This window comes from Mercenaria mercenaria, chromosome 3 (genome assembly GCF_021730395.1).
Source record: "Mercenaria mercenaria strain notata chromosome 3, MADL_Memer_1, whole genome shotgun sequence".
NCBI lineage: Eukaryota > Metazoa > Mollusca > Bivalvia > Venerida > Veneridae > Mercenaria > Mercenaria mercenaria.
In genome coordinates this window covers 98114319-98139710 of record NC_069363.1, presented here as the reverse complement: position 1 = coordinate 98139710, position 25392 = coordinate 98114319, and the positions used below count along the sequence as shown (strand labels likewise).

The 25392-nt window shown below is 33.2% G+C and overlaps 2 protein-coding genes across 2 annotated transcripts in view; both read right to left on the bottom strand.

Annotated features, from left to right (window-relative positions):
* The window catches only part of LOC123523913 (uncharacterized), a 356017-nt gene that overhangs the window by 212753 nt on the left and 117872 nt on the right, over window positions 1-25392 (bottom strand). The window lies entirely within an intron of this gene.
* Window positions 200-18746, bottom strand: LOC123523748 (macrophage-expressed gene 1 protein-like). The gene is made up of 4 exons (XM_053539423.1): window positions 18125-18746; window positions 5312-5509; window positions 4792-5003; window positions 200-4418 (listed from the first exon to the last, which is right to left on the bottom strand). The coding sequence occupies exons 1-4, from the start codon at window positions 18650-18652 to the stop codon at window positions 3107-3109; spliced, it is 2250 nt and encodes a 749-aa protein (XP_053395398.1). The 5' UTR covers window positions 18653-18746; the 3' UTR covers window positions 200-3106.

Here is a 25392-nt window from a genome sequence, read left to right as displayed (position 1 = left end):
TGGTATGAAAGTTTCATTTAATTCAAGCCAATGCTTTCCGAGAAATTGGGCTGAAACTATTACAGTAATATTACAATTTATTCCCAGTGGTTTAGCAGACGTTCTTTGAATGAAAAACGGACGGACAATGGGCGGACATAAGGCGATCCTATGACAGGGTCATGCGAGCTATCAGACGAAAACAAAACAAGTAACAGTATCTGCCTGAATCATTTTAATAACTTTCATGAACAGATTTAACATCAAGATTTCAGAAATTTAAATCCATCATAACAGTTGTGGAAATTACTAAAATGAAGCTGTTTTTTTTCCCACTTTGTGAATGCGCTACAACTATTAATCAAAAACCAATTATATATTCAAGACAAATGATTCTATATATTACATTTTGAATGCATATAAAGGGAAATCCAATCTATAAAATAATGGTGTGCCGTCATATAATGAAAAGCTGGTTCCATATGAAGACAGAATGGTTCGAAATATTACAATTTGAATGCATACAGGGACATCAAATCTCTACAATAATGGTCTGCTATCATATAATGAAAAGTTGGTTCCATATAAAGACAAAATGGTTCTATATATTACATGTTGAATTCACATCAATTAAAATCAATCTATGAAATAATAGTTTGCTATCATATAATGAAATGTTGGTTCCATATAAAGACAGAATGGTTGAGTATATTACATGTTGAATTCACATGAATTAAAATCAAATCTATGAAATAATGGTTTGCTATCATATAATGAAATGTTGGTTCCATATAAAGACTGAATTCACATAAATTAAAATCAAATCTATGAAATAATAGTTTGCTATCATACAATGAAAAGTTGGTTCCATATAAAGACTGAATGGTTGAGTATATTACATGTTGAATTCACATGAATTAAAATCAAATCTATGAAATAATGGTTTGCTACCATATAATGAAAAGTTGTTTCCATATAAAGACAGAGTGGTTGAGTATATAACATGTTGAATTCACATGAACTAAAATCAAATCTATGAAAAAATGATTTGCTATCATATAATGAAAAGTTGGTTCCATATAAGGACAGAATGGTTCTATAATTATATTACATGTTGAATTCCTAAAAATTAAAATCAAATCTATAAAATAATGGTTTGCTATCATATAATGAAAAGTTAGTTCCATATAAAGACAGAATGGTTGAGTATATTACATGTTGAATTCATATAAATTAAAATCAAATCTATAAAATAATGGTTTGCTATCATATAATGAAAAGTTGGTTCCATATAAAGACAGAATGGTTGAGTATATTACATGTTGAATTCATATAAATTAAAATCAAATCTATAAAATAATGGTTTGCTATCATATAATGAAAAGTTGGTTCCATATAAAGACGAATCGGTTCCATATATTACATTATCCATTTTATATAATGAACGAATGAACCTAAATATTCTTAAAACGAATGAATAACATGAAAAAATATCAATGTTAGACAGCAATGGCGTCCTCTCATATTTCTTTATACTGGTATACCCAATACTGGCGATTCATTTCTTAGTCAAAACATCGATATAATGGAATGTGTACATATTTTCTATGAAAAATAAGTACTGTTAAGTTATAACTCTAGACGCATGTCCTAAATAAGCAATGCTATCGTTTATTCAAACACTCTAATCCACCAAATTTGTATCAGGATTTTTGTTTTCTTGATACAAACAGATATATTGATTAGTATATACTTATACAATTCGCAAAATGGTAGATTAAACACTATGAAATGACCTTAGGACAATTGTCGATCTGCAGAAAATGAATTCAGTTGTAGCCCCCCACCCCAACACATACTTAAAAAGTGCGACTGGCTCTAATCTTCCACGGAAACTGACTATTTTTACTTGTTGATGCGGTGAACTATCGTCGGTGACGGAAGCCGAACCAACAACTCTCAGTAGTCTTTTCTTAAAGTTTCTTTTGTGTCTCCCGTCATAAATGATTTCAGGAAAGAATGCTTCTCGTGTATGGGTGAACTACATACATGTTAAAGAACTAGGTTAAGTATTTACAAAGAGTTACTCTCTTGAAATGAGACTGTCTTCAATATGATAATGTTTATTTCAAGTAAAGAATTACAAAAATAAATAAATAAATAAAATCGCTACTAACTGCGAATTCTTTATTGAAAGATTTGTTTATTTATTTGTTCCTTGATGACAGTCCAATTTCTGCGTAACACCGTTTTGTTAATATCAGTTTTAATTACTAGTTATGAAACGTTATGAAAATGTATGTTTCAAATACAAATAGTACATTAATTCTTCGGTAATACCGGAGCTACTTAATGTATATGTATCTTAACATTATAAATTTTGGTCATTTTGTCAGTTACTGCAACGTAAAATTTTTTGTAGTAATAAACAACACTGAAAACAACATGAAAGGACACCTATTGTCAGTTGCCATATATGCTTTGCAGTACTCCCCTTATGATGCTAATTTCGCAAATGTTGTTGAACATTTTCTCCCAATCATCACACAAGGTTAATCCTGGTAGCTACTATTATTCAACAAAAATAACTATTCATTCATAGCAGATACCTAAAGTTTTGTTTTCCTATATGTTTTCTTGCTTCCCATCAGTGTGTTTTGTTTAATCAGCTCATTTAGATACATTAGAAATTTTGCAGATTTTTTTTCATGGCGAGTCCAAAGTTGGTTTTATTACATTATCATAGTTTTGATCCAACTACATACAGAACATTCAGGTATAAAACAGAATGGTACAGTATATTTTATATGCAACTGTACGGACAAAATATTAACGCTGTAATATATGTCTACAGACACAAACAGAATTCACTTATCATGCTGGACACGAATGATTCTGCCTTTGCGACCAGTGTAGTCTGATCAAGATCTGCACTATTCGCCATTCACTAGTATTTTTGTAAGCATGCCTTTTAACAGTTAATGGTACTGTTCACATTGAAAGATGGACAAATTCAATACAGAAATTTAGCAGGGTAAGGGTTAAGTACTATCAGGCTTATTAAAGGCTACAAAATCACTTCTGTTTCTATTCAAATAGGTCAGTTTATTTACATGACTGAATTTATTTAATTCTCAAACTGTCTAAACCCTGATTCCTTATATGTCCCCGGTCCATGTGACCACAATGAACGTCCTTTTCTATACCGATACAGAAGGAAAGCTACAAATAGAGCCAGCAATATCACAGTTATTGCAATCATAGCTGCGGTGCCTCCGGGTAATGATGAGTCTTCCTTGTTTTGAAGGTCAGCTTCATCTTTATCAAACGCGTCAATAGTGCCGTTGATTAGGCTGGTATTGTTAGAAAGAGCTTTTACATTTGCACCAGCTGTATTTCTTGTAGTGTTTGAATAGCCATCCAAAATCATTTTCCATACAGAACCATCACTGTTAAATATAATAGTCCCGTTTCCAGTACCATTTTGCAAATCCAGGGGCTTTGGAATATACGGAGGTCTTTTAATTCTTGGCAAGGTTTTGGTTGACAGTGATCCAGCCTCAATACAGAAATCTATTTCACAGCCTTCGTAAACGTAAGCTAGATGTTGAGAATAGCCCTCTGGACATCCGCGCGGATATTCATCAGTATTAGTTGGATGACTTGCTTTCATAAAAGGATTTCCAGATACACAAGAAAATAGTCCTGCAAAGGGCAAAGCATTTACTGAGGCGAGTTCGATGTCAGAAGAGACGCATATAGAGAGATCTTCAAGTATTTTCAACGGATAAAAATGCGGTGGACAGTTATTCGTTTGTGTGAATAGATTTACAAGGCTAGATGTAAACAACCCTCCAAACAGAAAACCTTTCACAGACCCTTCGGACTCCTTTGCAGCACACCAATAAGCTGCATAACTGGCGGCAGAATATTCAATTCTATATCTTGTACAGGTGTCCGAAGAAAACCATCCACTACATGTATATTGTTCAGCCACATATCTTTGGGTACGTTTACCGCCTTCTTTTATAAGAACCGGTTTGTAATTATCCGGACAACTGTATCCGCCAGTAAGAGGATTGAATTGATTAAATTCGGGACACAAGTCAGTAAGTCCGCTTGAATACGACGTACATGTTTGGTAAACACCACCAAACCCATACCTTACCTTTGGAGATTGACAGGTTTTATCCGCCAAGTTTGCTTGGAAACTGAAATTTGGCGCACTAGGTTTCATGCAGCCCATATAAGCATTGTACTTATAATAGCTGTTAACTGCTTGCTGTACCTGATGACGAACTTGATAAATTACAAATTCTGGAATATCTGGAAAATATTCTTCCCGGACATAAAAGAACAACGGTTCCCCAAATCTGTCAATAGCTACTAGATTGTTCTCCAAAGAATCAAGCCAAGTTCCAAGAAGTTCTTCATTCGCCCTGCAATAAAGCATTTTATACAATGAAGAGCAATGGTGGACAAAGTATAAAACATGTAAAATGCTAACTTAATATTCATAACGTAGAAAAGTGTATATTTTGTAGTCACATTCAGTTATACAACGGAATGAGTTACCTTTTAAGGCGACTCGACTCAGCACGGGGAAAAGTCAATGTGTAAACATCGTAAAATTGTCTTTAAAATGTGTTGTGTTAGAAATCCCATTTAGTCATTATAGAATCTTGTACATCTATATTGTTGGTGCATAGAAATTTAAAAAGTACAAAAAAGAGTGAAAATATGTCAACAATTAAACAGTAAGTTTTTGATGGACGAATATAGCAGCAACTATGATTATGTAAGAAAAAATACTTGGTAATTTTCCCTCCAAGTGTTACGATTTCCGAAGACATTCTGTAGCTCGTATACTCGTCGAAATCATCTTCAGATGTCATTGATTTTCTTGAATATTCAGCGCTGATGTTAAAACCAAAGAAGTTGAGAAATTTGAAACCAGCAGATGCGATAATTGACTGTTTTCTTTTATAGTTTATACTGTTAAACTCCGTTTTAAGTTGGTCAGTCTGTAAAAAGATTGTTCAATCGCCTTTATCGCTAATGTCTTAAAAAGACAACAACATCAACAAAACGTCTTTTTGTGTCCCTTTCCAGATATGTGAGATATACAATATGGAATTTGTTTAACGAACTGTATGTCTCACAGTTACAGAAAGCTAACTAACCTTTTTATATAATCTGTCCATTTTGGTTTTAAATCAAGTCCGTAAAGAACTATGCAGGACAGTTAGTTAAGATCATATAAGCGATTTAAACGTTCATACGGCAAGTTAGAAATGAAGAACAAATACTTGCGAGTAAAATGCAATTTTACCTGCACAAAGGCTCCCCCAATTTCAACAGTGGAGAGCACATGAGAGCCATAACGTCGTACAAGAAGTTGACTTTCATAGTTTGCAAGTCGTGTACGGTTTGACATGATATGTACAGCGATCCTCCGAATTCTGCTATCAAACGAAGCACTCAGCTTTGACCCTCTGTCGATATTACTTTTGTACCGTGAAAGGCGTAGCTGAAACATATTTTATGTGTTTTTAATATTTAAATGCACTAGCTTAGGCTGAAACCTAGTTAGAGGTATATAAAAATTTATTTCCTCCAAAGTTAATATTCAAGGGAAGTAACCTACGCAAAGAACACCTAAAATGTTAATGATAACTTACAATCCATGGCAAACAGTCCAGAATATGAGCTTCTGATTGTATTTGCTATATTTTACGCTGCATTTTTTCAAAGTTTAAATACCAATTATCTTAAAAATCTGTTGGTCATTTTCATCATCTGTCTTGATTTCCAAAATTTTTAACGTGTGACAACATCTCAAAGACAATAGCGTACTGTATCGCTCTGTGTGGGCGGGCTAAGATAAAGCACATATATACTGGTAACATTTATTTGTGTCCTTGCTTAAAATTGTATTCAGATTCTGAAAGTAAACATATAAATTAATCAAAACACAATATTCTAAAAACATTTTGCATTTTGATGTTTTCCAGAAAAAAAAAATATATTATACGTTTTCAAAAAAAAAAAAAAAAAAAAAAAAAAAAAAACAGTCAATGATAAATGAAATACAATGCATATTATAAATTCAAAAATAATTTTCTGCAACTGCTTTCTCTAAATTTATAACACTCTATACCTATCTAAACGCATGCTCCACACTCTAACCGATGACGTTGCTAACTCTAAATGAAAACACAGACAAGTGTCACAAACTCTTATGGGGGTATTGTGGCTAAACATTTTATTGACATTTGAGTGAAAGATACCAACAAGTCTAAACATGATTGAAAAAAACTTATGCTTAAAGTTCAGATTCTGTTCAACGCTGTTATATAGGTTTTTGATCCCAACATGTATTATCGTGGCACAGAGATGTCGAAGTCAGCAACATTATCCTCTTAGAAAATGCTGTTTTCTATGCATAAAACCATTCTAATGATAATATTCATTACCTATAATAAAGAAAGGCTTCCTTTATCAAAAACAACGGAAAATAAAAAAAATATGGCGGCCATATTGGCGGCCACCTTGAAAATTTGGTGATTCCGCCCTATTTGTCAACTAAGAAGTAGATTTTCTGAAAATTCATATTAGTAACTGGTAAATGAAATAAAAATTTTGCTTGGGCTCAAAAAAGTAAATAAAAGTGCCTTTTTTAGCCAAGGAGGGCTTACGTGAGAACTTATATGTGCGCACTGAATAGAATTAAACATATATTTCTGTTCAACCGTAAAAATTTTTTTAGTAAAATTACACAAATCCTGTCAAAAATGTTGCGGATCAAATAGTTAGTAGAAATTTGTTCAAAAAAGGTAGTAAAATTGCGAAACAATGCGGGATTTAAATAAATTCATAAGTTTTGATAAATTGCAGCTTTCAATAAAAGGGGGATTAAAAAAACAAACATCGCAAAATACCACAAGCATCACAAATTAAAGTCAACTCATAACTGCTGGCGAACAATTCATTGTTAAAACATGGATCGTCTTAAAGAGCAAAATTATGACAATATGAAACAAGAGATCACAGAGTGATCTTGGCGCCCACCAATAAGCCATTTTTGAGTGTTCCAAATTTCAAAACTTATTGACTAGCTCAAGGTCAAATGTCATTTCCGTACACAACACTGTGCATGTGTTCCAAGCATGTGATCCACATTTGAAAGCTGAGGCTTTAGTTTGAGAAATGTGAACGTAGGTCACTAGGTCAATCTTAAAGTCAAAGTTTATTTCGGTACACAAAACTATGCAAGTGGTCCAGATTTGAAGCCTGTACCTTGAGAAACGTGAAAGTATGTCATAAGAACAAATCAAGATCAAATTTCATTTCGGTACACAAAACTATGCATGTGGTCCAAATTTGAAGCATGTACCTTGAGAAATGTGAAAGTAGGTCACTAGGTCAAAGTTTGTTTCGGTACACAATCCTATGCATGTGGTATAAATGAAGCCTGTAGCTACTGAAATGTGAGAGTAGGTCACTAGGTCAATCTTAAGGTCAAAGTTCATTTTGGTACACAAAACTATGCGTGTGGTCCAAATTTGAAGGCTGTAGCTTAAGAAATGTGAGTGTAGGTCACTAGGTCAAAATTAAGGTCGACTTTTTTTTTCGAAACATAAAACTCTGCATGTGGTCAAAATTTGAAACCTGTACCTTCCAAAATGTGAAAGTAGGTCACTAGGTCAATCTAAAGGTCAAAGTTTGTTTCGCTATACAATCCTATGCATGTGGTCTAAACTTGAAGCCTGTAGCTACAGAAATGTGAAAGTAGGTCACTAGGTCAAGATCAGGACAACTCATGTAAGTTTCATCTTGCCACTCAAAACTATACATGTTGTCCAAATTTGAATGTTGTAGGTTATGGACAAGGAGATTTTAAGATTTCCCTATATAAGTCTATATGAACCATTTGACCCCTGGGTCGGGGCTTTATTTGACCCTAGGGAGATAACTTGAACAAACTCTTTAGAGAACCACAAGATGATGCAACTTTACAAATATCAAAGCCCTAGGCTTTGTTGTTTGGACAAGAGATTTTCAAAGCTTTTGCCTATATAACTCTATGTAAACCATGTGACCCCCGGGGAGGGGCCATATTTGACCCTGCGTGATTAATATGAACAATCTTTGTAGAGAACCACTAGATGATATCACATACAAAATATCAAAGCCCTAGGCCCTACGCTTTTGGAAAAGAGATTTTTCAAAGTTTTTCCGTATATAAGTCTATATAAACCATGTGACCTCCGGGGCGGGGCCAAATTTGACCCTAGGGAAAATATTTAAAAAATCTTGGTAGAGGACCAATAGATAATACTACATACCAAATATCAAAGCCCTAGGCCCTGTGGTTTTGGACAAGAAGATTTTCAAAACTTTTCCCTATATAATCTATGTAAATTATAAAAATAAACAAAGGGCCATAACTACTCAAAACCTGTTGAACTAGTCTGATTTTCAGAGGGACACAACTAGGGTATCAATACATCAGTCTGACAAAGTTTGGTTAAAATTCCCCAGTAGTTTCTGAGGAGATGCGATAACGAGAAATTGTTAACGGACGGAAGGACGACGGACCACGGACACAGAGTGATTTGAATAGTCCACCATCTGATGATGGTGGGCTAATAAATGCTTAACCTTACATGAATTGCAGTTTAAAGAAAGATGAAAAACTTGATAAAATGTTAAAATATCAAGAGAATACCGTAACGGCATTACTCTCAGTACATGGACGAGATTTAAAAAGTTAACGGGGATTGGGGAAAGGTATGTAGTAACGTGAAAAATTGTTTCAGAGATTTATGCAGGAATTCCCATACATGCATAATTCACGAAATGAAAAAAGATGAAAAAGATAAAGTTTATCGAGAAATCAGAGATTTGAGTTTTCATGAAGTGCAATTAGAAAAATAGAAAAGATAGAAATGTAAAAAACTGCAAAAATTTTAGAGATCCAAGTAATGGTATGGGCTTTTTATGAATTTAAGTTTGAAAAAGATATGCGCCAGTAGAGTACGACATATTGTGAATATAAATTATTCACACACTTGAAAATTCATGTAGTTTTGACATTCCACATGTTACAAATTTGGGGTATGAAAAGAGATACAATTGTATTACAAATTTTCTTTGGGTACCTCGAATATGTAACATATATAGTATGCAACAGCCATTCTGCTAGCAACAATATGAGGTTTGGTGTCTAAGACTGTGGCAGTTTTTGATAAGAAGAATGCGATAAAAAGCTTCATTTTGCACGTTTTAAAAACCGAACCATACCTTCTTATACTACATCCGACACAGCACAGATGATTTGACATTCGAAGCCTTACATTTTGTGACATAATAATGGTACTACCTTCAACGAATTTTGAAATAATATATTTAGATAACAAAACTGTTGTTCTTCCAATTATAACAGCCTTTAAATGTTTTTATTTCAGATTCCCTAACCGCTTTAAAACATAAAATGTAAACACTGAAATGCAATACATGTATATTCATGTATACACTTTTTTGTACAGCACCCGTATATTGCTGAGACTTTGTAACACTGTACGTGAGAGACTGTTGCATATTTTCTGCTATCGTTGCGATATTGCAACATTCGTTTAAAGTTTATTTTATTCAGTCCGTTTGACATTCCAAATTGCTATCTTACTTCAAAATACCTTTTCACTTATGAAAAACGTAGAGTCAATACTTTATTATACATTGATACGCCAAAGGGTAACAATTTCTTGTTAAGTGGTTCTACCCAGGTGCCCGCTCGTGATGAAATAATGCACGGAGGGGCACCTGGGGTCTTCCTCCACCATTAAAGCTGGAAAGTCGCCATATGACCTATCATGTGTCGGTGCGACGTTAAATCCAACACCAGCAACAAAAACAAAACAAGTAAATAAAAGTAACAGAAAACAAACCAGCAACTATCAACAATAACAAAAGAGAAATACACAGACAATATGGAATATACATTAAAATTGTATTTTTATTCTTTCCATTTTGAGCTGAAAAAATCAGCTGCTATTGTGGCATACATAAAACTTTTTTAAAGATCTACCTAGAAATCTTCATATTACTATAACATTATTACAACAAGATTACCTATTTTATAAACTATGGAAAGCTTTGTATTTTGCACACAATCAAAATGCCGGGCTATATGTAAAAGCCCTCAGAAAATTATTAATTTTATACAGAACATATAGCAAATTTATTTTACTAATGCATACCATATCCTTAACAACAACATAAATTGGCTATTTTGGTCAGGTTTTGATAGGAAAAGGACATTACATTGCAATTTGCTGCAAACGTTGTAAAAAGAAATTTAAAAGTTACATTTTTACTGTATAGGATGTATTTTTCAAAGCCTATATTCATGTATGATCCATTCATATCTCTTGAAAATCGGCTCACACCTCAGTGACACGCCTTACTGAAAATTATATAAAACCTTGAAAAATGGGAAGGAACGGTAGCATACATTTCCACTTCCGTCTATAAACAGGCTCAAGCAATTTGTCGCGTTGAGGGACCTATAGAGTTTCCACTTTTTCTATTTTATTCCCACAGCAGTTTTGTTTGTTCCGTGGCGGCCGTAAAAAGCCTCCCGGTATAATCAATTAGTCTGTTTTCTTTCGATATGTCGTTTTTTGGTACTGTTTAGTTTCTCAGCTTAAACAATATCACACCCTATAAACGACTGTACTCACCCTCTTCTCTTGCAAGTGATCAAAACAATAAACTTTCAGCTGTAAAGTGATTGATTTGCTTTGAAGGTATGTATTTTAATATTTTATTCGAAGATGAACATTTATTTATAGCAAAAGACTAGATTGATCACTGATTGTGTCCATAAATTGTACATTGTCGGCTTAAAAATACATATTTTCTTGCTTGAAGAATGACCTACATGTCAATTCCACTGTTTCATTTTGTATTTTGTGATAGTATATTAGAGAAATCATTTTTTTATCTAAAAATCAGTGCTTTTTCGACATTTTTAACACGTCTGTACGAAAACTGACGTTTGAGACAAAAATGGCTAAACTAAAATGCATTTTAGGAAATCTGTATATTAGAGAAATCATTTTTTATCTAAAAATCAGTGCTTTTTCGACATTTTTTAACACGTCTGTACGAAAACTGACGTTTGAGACAAAAATGGCTAAACTAAAATGCATTTTAGGAAATCTGTGTAATTATCCTTTCCGCAGCCTTAACGTACTAAAACGTATTAGCGTCTGATGGCCCTTTCACGCTTCCGTAGAAACAACATTTATTAAATGAAACTTATTTTGAAAATATTTCTGAAATGTCTGGGTCTGCAGCTCTCAAATACGGTTATATCTTACATCTGAGGCATATACTGACACTCTCAGACAACATCAAAAATGACATTTTGAGCGATTTGGTGAAGTTTCAAAATTATCAATGTAACCTTGTTCCGTTACGGACCCCTGTGGGATTTCTGTTTATCCAGAGCTGAAATATTTTTTCATAGATTAAAAGATGACATGCTGTACTAAAGCCCAGGTAATTTCAATTCGTAATAAAGTGCTGAACATTGGCTCCCCAATAGCAGAAAAAAAAAAAAAAAAACGTCCAGGCGCAACGCAAACATTTAGACGGGGTGAACCCTGCGCGTGACCCCTGACTATCTACGAATCAAAATGCGGCTTTCGTTTTCAAGTTCAGCATTTCTACTTTCATTTTATTTACTTCCGGAAATAGCTGAAGGTCGAGTGACGTCATTTTCTGTGTTGTCAAAAACATACATATGCCTGGCGAGATTGCATAAATATGTGCAGGCCGTCCTAAGGATATGTTTGTAAAACCAACGAGCAAAGCACGAGGGATTCGTCATGAAATGATATATATACATGACGACTGATCAATAGAGACAATTTTGTATGCATTTTTATTTCATTTACGTCTTTAAAGGACATAAATTGCCCACTGTAGTCGAAAGATGGAATACAGTGTCACTCGCAAATACGTGTTCAGATCAAATATCAAAATTGGCAAGTCGGCATATAAGTGAATGTTTTTCACCGACTAGATAAAAAAATCATTAAAAATCGCAACAGATATGAAACATCCTTTTTACATATATTTATGGAGTATGCATACTTATTTCATAAAACATTATGGATTATTCGATTACAAATCAATTTAACATGTTATTCGTGACTTGGCCAAGTGAATTTTCATGCAATGAGTGTGATCAGTCAACGTTTTGGCAGAATTCTATCAACTTTACCTGTCAGTTTCATCTATTATATCACCATATATACATAATTATTATGTTAGACCTATCATTAAACTTTAATACACATACAGTGTAAAACAAAATAATTAAGTTCAAGACGATGTCTTACCTTCCGCGTGTCTGTTTATTGATTTGATCACTCGCAAGAGGAAGCGGGGGAGTACAGTCGTTTATAGAGTATGAATATACTTTCTTAATTAAAGGGGGGGGGGGGCATTTTCAAGTTTTATGTAAACCAGTTCCTGTTTTTATTTCATTGTTGATCTATATATGACATATTGGTAACATTTTTAGGGGATTTGTTGCATATATGAAAATGTAAACAATTTATTACAAATGGGTTTACCCATATTTTAGCAGTGTTTGGAAGATATTCATAGTGGTGACCTGTCAGAAAAAAACATGTCACATACAAGTGTCACCCCTACTTTTTCGGCGTTTTTTGTGTGTTTTACAGGTCAGTTTAGAACAGAATGCTAATAACCTTTTTTAAATGTGCATGACTATGTGTTACAGCTCTCAGAAGATTGTTAATTGTATTTAGAACATACGGCAAATTAGTATACTGCTGTTTACCATTCATCGAAAAGACATTTATGTCGGATAATAATAAGCGTCTTTACCACCTTACCCCACGGGTGATATGCAAAACAGTTATCACACCTTGAAAGTAATCTTGTATTCAAAATTAAGCCTAATTTGGTCCATGAAAAGTTACATTAGGTATAATCAAATAAAAAGCATCATATTATTACAAACACTTTTAATAAATGTAACTATGGACAATAAACCTTTCTTACATACATCTTAACATTGCAAAGTAATCTAGAAGATGCTTTGGTAGAAAAGCGCATGTATCCCTCAACGCATAATAGTAATAGGCAACAAGTCAATAGAGGACAGGCGCGAAAGTCAAAGAGAAACTTATGTTTGGCTGCCATAGGGATCATCTATTTAGCATGTACAATGATCCCACGAAGATTCAACATTCTTGGCCTACTGTTTAAATTGTGCAGTAACCAACAAAAGAACATTAGATGCAAACTGCTCTTTGATGCACTCATTTTTAAAACTTATGTGTAAGTGATTACAGAAGTGGTTCGCAAGCTATGGATTGGAAACAGTGTTTCATGGTATGCTCCCTGTGATCTTGAACTTTGGTCGAATGATCCCAAAATCAAGAGTGGTCATCTGCTCTGCATTTCCAATAATTCTATGAAGTTTCAACATTCTAAGCGAAGTCGTTCTCAAATTATTGATGGGAAGGAGTGTTCTATGTTCAGGCCCCTGTGATCTTGACCTTTACTCAAGTGACCCCAAAGACACAAGATTCATCTACTCTGTATGTCCTATCGTCCTATGAAGTTTGAAGGTTCTGGGTCAAATGGTTCTCAACTTTTTATCAGAAACAGTATTCCATATTTTGGTACCTGAGACCTTGACCTTTAATTAAGTGATCCAAAAATTAATAGTAGTCATCTACTTTACATTTCCAACAGAAACTGTTTTCCATGTTCATGCCTCTGAGACCTTGACCTTTGATCTAGCAACCCAAAAATAACATTGGTCACTGACTCTGTAAGCCATATCACCCTATGAAGTTAAAATGTTTTGCCAGTTATTGATCGAAAATGAAATGTGATTGACGGATGGTCCCTGCGACCTTGACCTTTGACGGAGTGACCCCGAAAACGTAAAAACTTTTCTACTCTGTAAGACCTATCATTCTATGAAGTTTGAAGGTTCTAAGTCAAACGGTTCTCAAGTTTCTGATCGGAAACGATTTCAATGTTCTGGCCCTTGTGACCTTGAACTTTGGCGGAATGACTCCAAAATGTATAGGTTTCATCTACTCTTCATGTCCAATAATCCTCCGAAGCAGTCCATAGACTGCCCGTTTTCACCTTTTAATAATTATGCCTAATTAACATTTGATCCTGACGCCGTGCGATGAATTAGTCCGGCTTTTGGGGCATCTTAGGTGGCTACTGGCTACGGTGTATGTGTTCACATTATATACGAGTAATAAAGTTAAATCTCACTGACAAAAAGAGAATATTAAAGGTAATATTACGATAAATAATTCTAAATGTTTTGAGTAGTGCTCTTGATACAAACATGATACCAAGTGTATAAAACAATGTATGATACGAACCGAACAGCCATGTCGTTTTTCATAAATGTTATACAATATTTAAAAAAAATATAATATTTTATGGTCAATACACACTTCTGTGTGAGATAAATGCATTCGAGTCTCTATGTATTTGCTATGTTATTGATCTTAATATTAATATTATCTATTTTTTATGTAAAAAGATCCAGCATAGAAAACATTTGATCTTGCATTTAGACATTTATTACAACTGAACGACATATCTTCTAAAATGTCTCATTGCATCCCCACCGCACATTCAGTAACTAAAATCAAATCATCTAATGCAGTTCAACATAATATTGAGTTATTTACAGCCATTCAATGTCGGTGATGAAAGTAGTGGAAATGCGGGTAAAGAGGATTGTTCATAGGTGAGATAACATCTAGTTAAGAAATGTTGAATATTTGAATTCTTATGTACTATATGAATCAGCAAAACCTTCGTAACAAATTAGATATGGCAATATGTCTAAGGATTTTATCATATCTACATAATTAGTGTTCATTATATGGAAGTCGTGTTAAATTTTCATTTAGAAACCACCTTCTTTACATCCGACAACAGAGTGCAATTCGTATATCATTATGTTTTTTTTTTTTTAACCGAACACCGTACATTCAAATCTAAGGCGAGGTATATAATAATATTTTGCATTAAGAGATATTAAAGAGAAATAGCCTTTTAACTTTGGTTAAAGTAGACAAATTGTTGTGTTTTTTTACTTACGGAGAAAAGGCTCAGTACTATAAAAGAACAAAGATTATTGCATTATACCACGGAAATTATAAAATCTAATATGGTTTTACATTTTACAACAAAGGAAGTTAAAAGTTACAATCTATGTTCAAGTGAAACTTAAGGAAGATGGATTTCATCTAGCAATGTGAAAGTGGCTTGCATTCGCAGTCAATTACCCGATTAAGTGTTAAAGCAATTTAAATGAAACATAATTTAGACATATGATAATACTATATGACGAATCATTCTTTATATTCAGTTTAAAACTACTAGAATATATGCATGCACAGACATGACCTGGCGTATTTTGTTATAAATTTCTTAAACTTGAAAAGGGATAGTTTAAGCGGTAACACGAAATATGATTTTCATTCTTTATCTCTATCTGTTTATGTCAGATTAAACTGCTTTTTTGATTTGCTGGCATATACTTTAGTACATTCTAATCAAGGCAAAAAACAATCAAAAGTGACAGAAAATTTTAATAAATTGTGTTTTATTAATTACAGTAGAAACTAACAAAATATATAAGGTAAAATCAGATAGTTTTCTGTTTAGTTCCTGTTATTTAAAATAATTACCTCCCCCACCCCCTCACACCTGATTCGCAAATGTCACGTGCGGTGTGACATCGTTATAGAAAATGTTCTGTCAGTAAATCAAAAAACAACTATATTTTAATGCGCATGAGAGTCCGAGCTCTGCAACTTTCACTTTAACCTAACTAACAAAACCATGCAACTAATTCATAACAAGTGTATCTAAAACAAAACAAAATAATATTTTCTGACCCGTTAAGATTGCTTTTTATCTCTATATTACCATGATCAAGCGCTCGTGGGTAACTATCAGACTTAGGGCTATTTTCATTATCAAGATGCAAGAAGTATGAAAGGACCAGAGCAGCAGTATACAGTGGGTTTACAGATACTTTCTGTCCCGGCAACTGCCTATCTGCTTGACCCTAATTCTAAATACATATGAACAGAACAGAAACGTGTTTTACAATCCTCGAGTTTGTATGTAGTACCATCGACAACAGATACGTGTCAAAATCACCTATCGATCATTCAATCGCTCTTACGAACTATTTTTGTTTTGGTATGGGGTTTATGTAACACCGACACAAGTATAGATCATACGGCGACTTTCAAAGTTTGATGGTGGATGTTCACCTCCGTGCATTATTTTATCTCGAGCGGGCAACTGGGTAGGCCCACCGACCTTCCGTAAACCAACTTACTAGCCAAGATGTCCGCTCGTAATAAAATAATGCAGGAGTAGTTCATGTGAAGTAGAAGAGGAAAGGAAATGATAGTAATTAGATATAAGAACTACAAAATATGACAGCTTACGTTTTATTTACATAATTCATTCAATTCGCATTATTCACACCAAGTGCTGAACAACGATATACATGTATAATATTTTTTCTACTTCATTGTATCTATAGTAAAGATCTTTGTATGTCTTTTTTACACAGTGTCATTGTTTTAATCACTATATGACTGTCGCAATGACAGTCTTATTTCTTTTGTTGTGGATTAAATTCTTCGATAATTGCTCTTGTCGATCATTAATAGATTCTGTCAGGCTCAGAACGTGCTGATTTCGGAAGATGTCTGCCATCTAAAAATTCTGTTTTTGTGTTGGAGGATCCCGTTTCTCGAGGTAATCGATATGAAAGTTGGACGTACTCTTTTTCAGCTTTTATTTCTGAGATAAGGCAGATTAGATTGAATGGCTTTGTCGGAAGGTTATCTTTGGTCTGTATAGTTTTTGACTCAAGCTGTAAGCGGAACGCTGTACGATTGTCTGAGAAATTCTTGAATTTTTTCCTCATATAACGCGATCGTACTTTTTCGCTTCCAGGTTGTCAAATGAAGGGAGTGAATATTTTGTTTATATGAAAGAAATGTCGGTTATTTGTTTTCTCATTAGACTTCCTTCATCGTCTCGATCAAACCAAGCCTGCAACATATTCATTGTCGGTTTTCAAATTTTCTAGCAGTTGAAAGGTTAGTATCATCACCAATATCTGATATATTTCCTTCGCCGACAGTATTTCTTCTTGTTCCTTGTTTGACTGCAACATATTATCATATGATTGATCTTTTGCTTATGTGTTCTATTTCAGGTCTATTACCAAATAAACACGTGGTCTTGACATCTTTTGAACAAACCGTTTCAGAAAGATATAACTGTGCGATGGTTATATTCTTCTTTCCGACTTTGCTGAATATCTTCAGCCGACAGGTTTACTAAACAACACTAGATACTGCGTATGCTAAGCGATGTCTTGGCGGGCTTAAGAAAACAAAATGTTGGTGATAAATACGATAGAAACAGTTTTGTTGCGACTGCCCATTGAGAAAAATCGTTGGTCATCCAATCGTTAATGACAGGAGGTTCCTTTTGCTGACGGCTATATATATTAAATCTTCGAATAGTATCTAAAAATGGTTTTACTCATATCCTATATAGAGCTCTAAGAATAGAATCGTGTCATCTGCACTTACAACAAATTGCGCAGCAAAATGACCCAAAACCGCTTGTCATAATGAGTCATTGTAAACATTAAGTCATTTCTAATAATAAAGTATATTTCGCAGTGTATAGTCGCTGTATTTTTAATGGTTTTCCTTCTCTGTAAGATGTTGTTAGAGAAATAGAAAAAAAAAATGCCATTTAAGAAAAGTAATTTTCAACTTTCCAAATACTTTTCTTAAATTTGTAAATGTCTGAATGCTCGAACCCAACGATACAGCAGTTGTGAAATCACCATTGCAAAATGTACACGAAATGCACTGATTTCATTTGCAATTGAAATGAACTGGGTATAGATGCATGTATGTCATCTATGATATGTACATGTGTATTAAATGAGATGCAAGCATTTTAAAAAGAGATTTAGTTTCTTAAGTGTAATATAAAATCAATTTACCTGGTTCCGATACAAAGCTGTCTTCTGTTGGTATTGCACTTTCTTCGTAGTTTCATATTCAGATGAAAATTTGCCACCAATTTGACTTAAGTGGCCAAACAGTCCTATTTCTGAATTGATTGAGTGTGAGTCTATGCTTGTAAAATTATTCCAATTTTCATATTCATTCATGTTTGTCACAACCCGGCTAAACTTGGTTGGAAGAGCTGTCACCCCATCCGGTATGAGAAACATGCCATCTTCTGAAGTTTTGCACTGGGTATACTCATGCCGAAAGACCATGTCCATCTGCATGTTACGTAAATTATCCCATCCCATTCCTGGAAGTGTTTCTAGTCGTTGCACATCAGCATTTGTGTCCTTTAAAGTCTTTAGACATCTGTTTGGATGGCCGTTTGGTAGCACTGCCCGATTATCTGAATCAGGTGAATCGTCCAAACCTAAAGATTGTTTGAAAGCCAGACATTGAATTGTGAATAAAATGTGCAAAAATAAATCCATTTTGCCAATTTGGTGTTGCAGCTGCATAACATATATCTAAGTGGACATGTCCCAAAAATACCGTTATCTCAAGAAGGCAGGAAGAGAAGTCTTCCTCTTCCTGCGCTGAAGTGACGGTATGCTATTTATTGTTCAGTTTAAAAGTAAACAAGATATCACATTACCATTATTTACTTACGTAATATGGTTTACGGAATGTAACTTTAAACCCAATACGGTACTGTCACATGAAAAGTATTTTATGTTCGAGAGAAATGCAGGAGTTCTGTGTTGGAAATATTGCACAGATTCGGAGCGTAATAATATTCTGCGAAGAGACAAGTGCGTATATTTTTCGATCGGATGCATGTACTGTTTTATAACATACGCATCTGCACTTGCATAGAGGATAAAACATTTTTACTTCCCGAAACATATCAAAATGACATTAAAAGGTCTATATTAAAACATATTGACGTCCAAGATCATGTTGCAATTATTTTGAAATTGCAAATACACATCTAATAAAGTGCTTTATTGGACTTGTTGTTGACTTGCCGAAATATCACTAAAACATGTTTGGTAAACCTCGGTTTTGGCAGTGGAATTATTGTGTATGTTTGTGAATACATGTATCTAAACAAATAGTAGCAATAACAATTTATTATGACCATATATTTAAGAAATAATTTAAAGCAAAAGAGTTTTTTTTTAACACTACTGCACGATGGGCGGCTATACGTTGGGTGTAATAATTTTACGACGGCGCAGCACGAGTGAAATAATTGTACGACGTATTACCGCCCAAAAGTATAAGTAGTGTTAAAACAGGGTTTTGCTATAAATCATGTCGATTCTAATATGCCCTTCATCTAAAACAGTAGATGAAATATAGAAGCGCTCTTTCTTTCTCGCATCAAAACCTTTGACGTCACCGCACGTCAACGTGACGTCATTCTAGTGTAAGAGTGTTTTAACAGAGACAAGCATATTAGAATAAAGATTATTTTATGACGAAGGCTTTCTTAGAGTCTGAACTTAACTGAACAAATACTGTTTGTGTTATTCCCCAAATGTCAATAAATGTAGAATTTCTCCATGTACCCCTATAGAAATTTTGTATATGTTAGCGTCAACGGTTTGTATCTTTTAGCGAGCCTAAAAGATCCACTTTTTCCAAAACTTATATAAGTAAAAAGCGTGTTACTTTTGCAGATAGTTACTCTGTAAGTGATGCAGACTGGTTTGATGCTGATTGTAGATTATTAAAAAATACATACTTAGATGCATTGAGTGCTTTTAATAGTTGTAAAAATTTAGCCAGTAGGCAATATTTTTGTCGATGTAAAAAGGAATATAAAGATCTAATTCGTAGAAAAAAGAAAGCTTATATTAAAATGAAATACTCTGAAATTGAACGATTACGGTTTTGTAATCCCAAGCAATTCTGGAAACATTTTAAGAAAAATAAATATACTGGTACAAAAGATGATATATCTTTAGATGAATTTAAAAATTATTTCGAAAATTTGTCGAACAATGTATTTCAGTCCCAAAATGATGAATGTAAAGCTTTTTGTAATGAACATGATTTTAATTCTTCGGACTGTAGTTATGAAGAATTGAATGTCCCCATTACATGTGAAGAAATACAGAAGGCTGTAAAGTCGCTTAAGTCAAACAAAGCTGCAGGTTAAGACTGTCTTTTAAACGAGTATTTTATTGAATCTATAGACGTATTGTGTTCACATCTTTGTGATGTGTTTAATGCTATTTTAGAGTCTGGTTTTTTCCCAGACAAATGGACAGAGGGTATTATTGTACCGGTATTTAAAAAATGTGACCCCAAAGTTGTAAATAATTATAGGGGAATAACTCTAGTTAGTTGTATGTCTAAGTTATTTACTACAATATTAAATAATAGAATTGAAACATTTTGTAACAATTATTCAGTAATTTCTGATTGCCAATTCGGTTTTAGAAAAGGAAAGTCTACTGTTGATGCTGTATTTATTCTGCACTCTGTTATACAACATTACCTAAATAATAACAAACGCTTATATGTAGGATTTATTGATTTAAAATCCTGTTTTGATAGTATTTGTAGAAATTCACTATGGTTGAAAATGTACAAGTGTGGCATTCAAGGAAAAATTCTGCGCATTATAAAGGATATGTATGATAAAGTAAAATCATGCGTAAGATGCTGTAATTTATATTCTGATTTTTTTTCAGTATGCAATAGGCTTACGTCAAGGGGAGGTAATTTCGCCTATACTCTTTTCTCTCTTCGTAGAAGACCTTGAATTGTACTTACAAGGCAATTTTAGTTCTGGTTTATTGATTGACGACATTGTATTAATTCTGTTACTTTTTGCCGATGATATGGCAATTATGGGTAAAACTCCGGAAGATCTGCAGAATAGTCTTGATTTATTACACACATATTGTATACAATGGGGATTAGAAGTTATGTTATGAAAACTAAAATTGTTGTATTTAGGAAAAGGGGAATTACTTTCGCTAGAGAAAGATGGTTTTACAATAACCAACCGATAGAAGTTGTAGATTATTTTAATTATCTTGGTACAGTTTTTAACTATACAGGGAGTTTTGTGTTAAACCAAGAACATTTGATTGGTAAAGCATTAAAGGCTTTAAACGTTTTATTGTATAACTGTAAAGATTTTGATTTTAAACCAAAGTTATTATGTCAGTTGTTTGATTCTTTTGTAGGCTCTATTTTGTCATACTGTTCTGAAGTATGGGGCCACAATAAGTCAAAAGATATTGAGCGTGTACATATTAAATTTTGTAAAAGAATCTTAAATGTTAGAAGTAGCACTTGTAATGCAAGTGTTTATGGTGAGTTAGGTAGGCACCCTCTACATATTGATAGATATGTGAGAATAATAAAATATTGGTGCAAATTAATAAATACTGATAATATTATATTAAGGAAAGTCTATGAACTAGGTGTCTGATTGTAATATAGGTAAAAAGAACTGGGTATCGAATGTTAAAAACGTATTAGATATGTATGGCTTTTCTGAATATTTCAATAATACTAGTTTGATAGATTGTAAAATGTTTCCAAAGATTTTTAAACAAAGACTTATTGATAATTACATGCAAGAGTGGTTTGCATCTGTTGAAAAAAGTGCCGGGTTAGATCTTTATAAAAATTGTATAACAACTCTCACATATAGATGTTACTTAGATTTATTACCTAAAAGTTATAGATTTTTTGTTACAAGAATAAGAATATCTGCACATACTCTTAGAATTCAAACTGGTCGATACGGACAAAATAGAATACCACGTGATGAACGATACTGTTTATGTTGTAACACTATAGATATTGAAGATGAATATCATTTCATTTTAATATGCCCATGTTATATAGATATTAGAAGAAAATACATTAAGAAGTATTATTATAATAGACCATCGATGTACAAATTCATTGAACTTATTACTACAAATAAAAAGAGTATACTATTAAATCTTGCAAAGTATATTAAAGAATCTGTTAAAACTAGAAATATGATTATGAATGCTAACAATTAATATTAACATATGCGTCTTCTATTAGCAACTTTAACAACACATTTAAGCCTACTTGTTGATAGAATTATTATAAATATATTATGAATGTTATATTATAACTGTTCATCCTCCGTCATTAAACATTACTTTTTGTTGTTTAATTATTATATTATTCATAATTATCATATGTTTGAAAGATCATGTTAACGTGACATTGTATTATCAAAATATGTTGTTTATTATGCATGACGATGTACCATGTACAAGTCTTAAATAAAATTCTGTTCTGTTCTGTTCTGTTCCTAAAAATGTTGTATCGTTTAGCGTTAGTTTTGTATCTTTTAGCGAGCCTTGATTTTGTATCATTCAGCGTTGGTTGTATCATTTAGCGTCAGTTTTGTATCATTAACGTCAGTTGTATCATTTAGCGAAGTTGTATCATTTAGCCTGCCCACACCCACAATACTCCCGACTTCCGTACTTTATCAGCTGAAATAAATGAAGGCTCTTAAAGTAATATCTTGCATTTTCTGGTTCCATACTGTTATTTTTCTTTTTTCTTTTATAGATGTTTTAACATTAATGAAGATTTTAAAAAATGATATCTCTTTGTTCTAGAGATTTTTTTTAAATATATCATTGTTGACAATTTTCCTTGTCCATTTTCTTGCAAACGAAAATGGTTTATCAAAAATATTTTACTGTCTTACCCAAGACTGATGTTTTTCAGTTATAGTGTTCTTTCTAGATGTTTTTACAAGTACTAAAAAAAAAAAAAAAAAAAAAAAAAAAAAAAAAAAAAAAAAAAAAAAAAACTAGCACAGAGAAAACATCGTTGGTCCAACGTTAGCCCATTATAACTAAGAAAATATTCTGTCAAGTGATCTATAATTATATATCTTTACAGGCCACTGTTTTATCGTAAGCCCCATATCACTCATTCGGCATTCGGCCAACAGTGTATCAGCCAGTGTTGGGCCAACGTTGCGCAAATTAGCAAAATGGCATTTGACATTGTCATACGTTCGGCCATCGCCTGTCTGCTATTTGGGTTGCAATTTTCAGAATGAATCTTTTTTATGAATGATGTAACAAAAGAAGATGAGAATAACGCAAAAATATTTTTTCAGTAAAATTTCATTATTGTTTGTGCATTAATATTTTATATTTTTGTCTAGGGTCCAGAGCCTCCTTAACTTTAAAAGGTAAACTAAGGTGTACATGTGTAACATACTGATAATGCACGTTTTATACGTGTTACGTCTGTATGTTCCAGTCTTTCTGTCAGTTGATTCGATGTACATGTACTTTGTTTTGATTGTTTATAACATATGATAATTTTGTACCGCAAATGATAAATGTTATGGCAATGATGATTTACATATAAAAAATATAAAAATGTCTTTGACAGTTTATGTTTTAGAAATATTATTATATTGTACGGCTTTAATGCTTTTAATATCGGGTAAAAAGAGATGATAATGAATAAATGTAGGTCAAAAAGTGTTAAACAATTATAAACAAAATTATGAAGATGAATAAATCATTTCAAAAATCTGACCTAGCATGATAAACAATACAAATTGTTTGACCTTTAAAATTATAGCTTTATAGCTTTCCAGGAAAAGCATAATGCTTGAATATATGGGGGGCTTCTATTTGCATGAGAAATCCCCTAACGATGTTTGTTTAATTATTTAGATAGTTATCTAAGATGCATGGTAATGCGTTTGAAATATGCAATTATGTTCAAAATATCCCATTACTTTAAACTAAACTCTTAGTTATACATTGCATATGAATAAGCCTTGTCCAACTACCAATTTTTCAAATGGCCGCTAAGTTTCACACGCGAGTCAAACATCTTAAATGATATAATATAAAATACATTCTAAGCGTTTTATTTATTATTTTTATTTTATTTTCATGCCGTATTTGAAATATTTCAATGTTTTATTGTTTTATATATGTTTTATTTAACCAGATATTTTAAAGAAAATGGCCGTACATATTGGCTAAATTTAATTACCACTTTTTTGTTGTTATACATTGTGTCAACATCATTTTATCACGGGTGGATACCTGGGTAGATCCACAGACCTTCTGTGTGCCAGCTGGATGGCTTCCTCAACAGAAGAATTCTACATCCCAAGTGAGGCCCAATACCACATCAGTGAAGAACAAGTGTTAACAATTCGGCCAAGGAGACTATGTTGTCCAAAAGCTCTATATCGAACATCTTTGACGTCTCCTCGCACAAGATATAGTATACTGTCTTATAAGTATATCAGTCAATTCATTCTTATGTTTTTTTAAGTCAACGGACCTGGTTCATCAGTGAATTTATTTTTAAGCACGATATACACATATCTCTATCGACAACTGCTTATTTACACAAAGATCTTCACATGTCTCTGTACCAATGGTATTTACTATCATTTTCTGGTTTTATAACTGCTACTCTTGCGCATACCTAATCTTCTCTCTCCTGGTACTTTAGGTGGTTTCTTAGGTTTTCTCTTCTTTTGACGAGCTGGTTTGATATCTTTTATTTTTGTGTGGTTTAACTTCACGCCGACACAATTATAGGTCATAGGAGGACTTTCCAGCTTTTCAGGGAGGAGAAAATCGGGCATTATGTCATCAAGGGCGGGTACCTAGGTAGAATTACCGACTTTCCGAGAGCCAACTGGATGTTCCTCCAATGGGGAATTTTACGCTTGTTTGAAATTTTGGTATCTATCCCTTGTCCTGTTTCGTTTCACTTTTTTATTTGTGTTTTTAAATATGTTCCTGTGGTTATTGTATGCCTGCATTGGACCTTCTATAATTCTACAATATTATAATCCGAAATCCTGTATTTGCTTATGGGTCTGCTCTGTATGCGAAAAATACAGTTGATGTATATCTATGTGATTACGTTTTGTTCATCTTACTTTATACACCAACAAAGGCCGTTACATTTTTGGTTGTCAGGTGTCGTAACCAACGGTTTTTAGGATAAAAATGTGCTCACTTCCGCCATAAATTGCGATTTAGAAGGAATAACTACTCTCTCGAGAATATGTCCAACAATCATTCCGCGACATTTTATCTCATTCTTGGAAAAGAAAATAGTACTGGAAATCATGTAGTATAATCAACTACGGTAAATCTGTATGTAGCGCATTTTTATTCCTGACAGGCATAGTTGGCATCTCTACAATAGGTACTTCCGGTATCAACGCCAATGGAAGCTT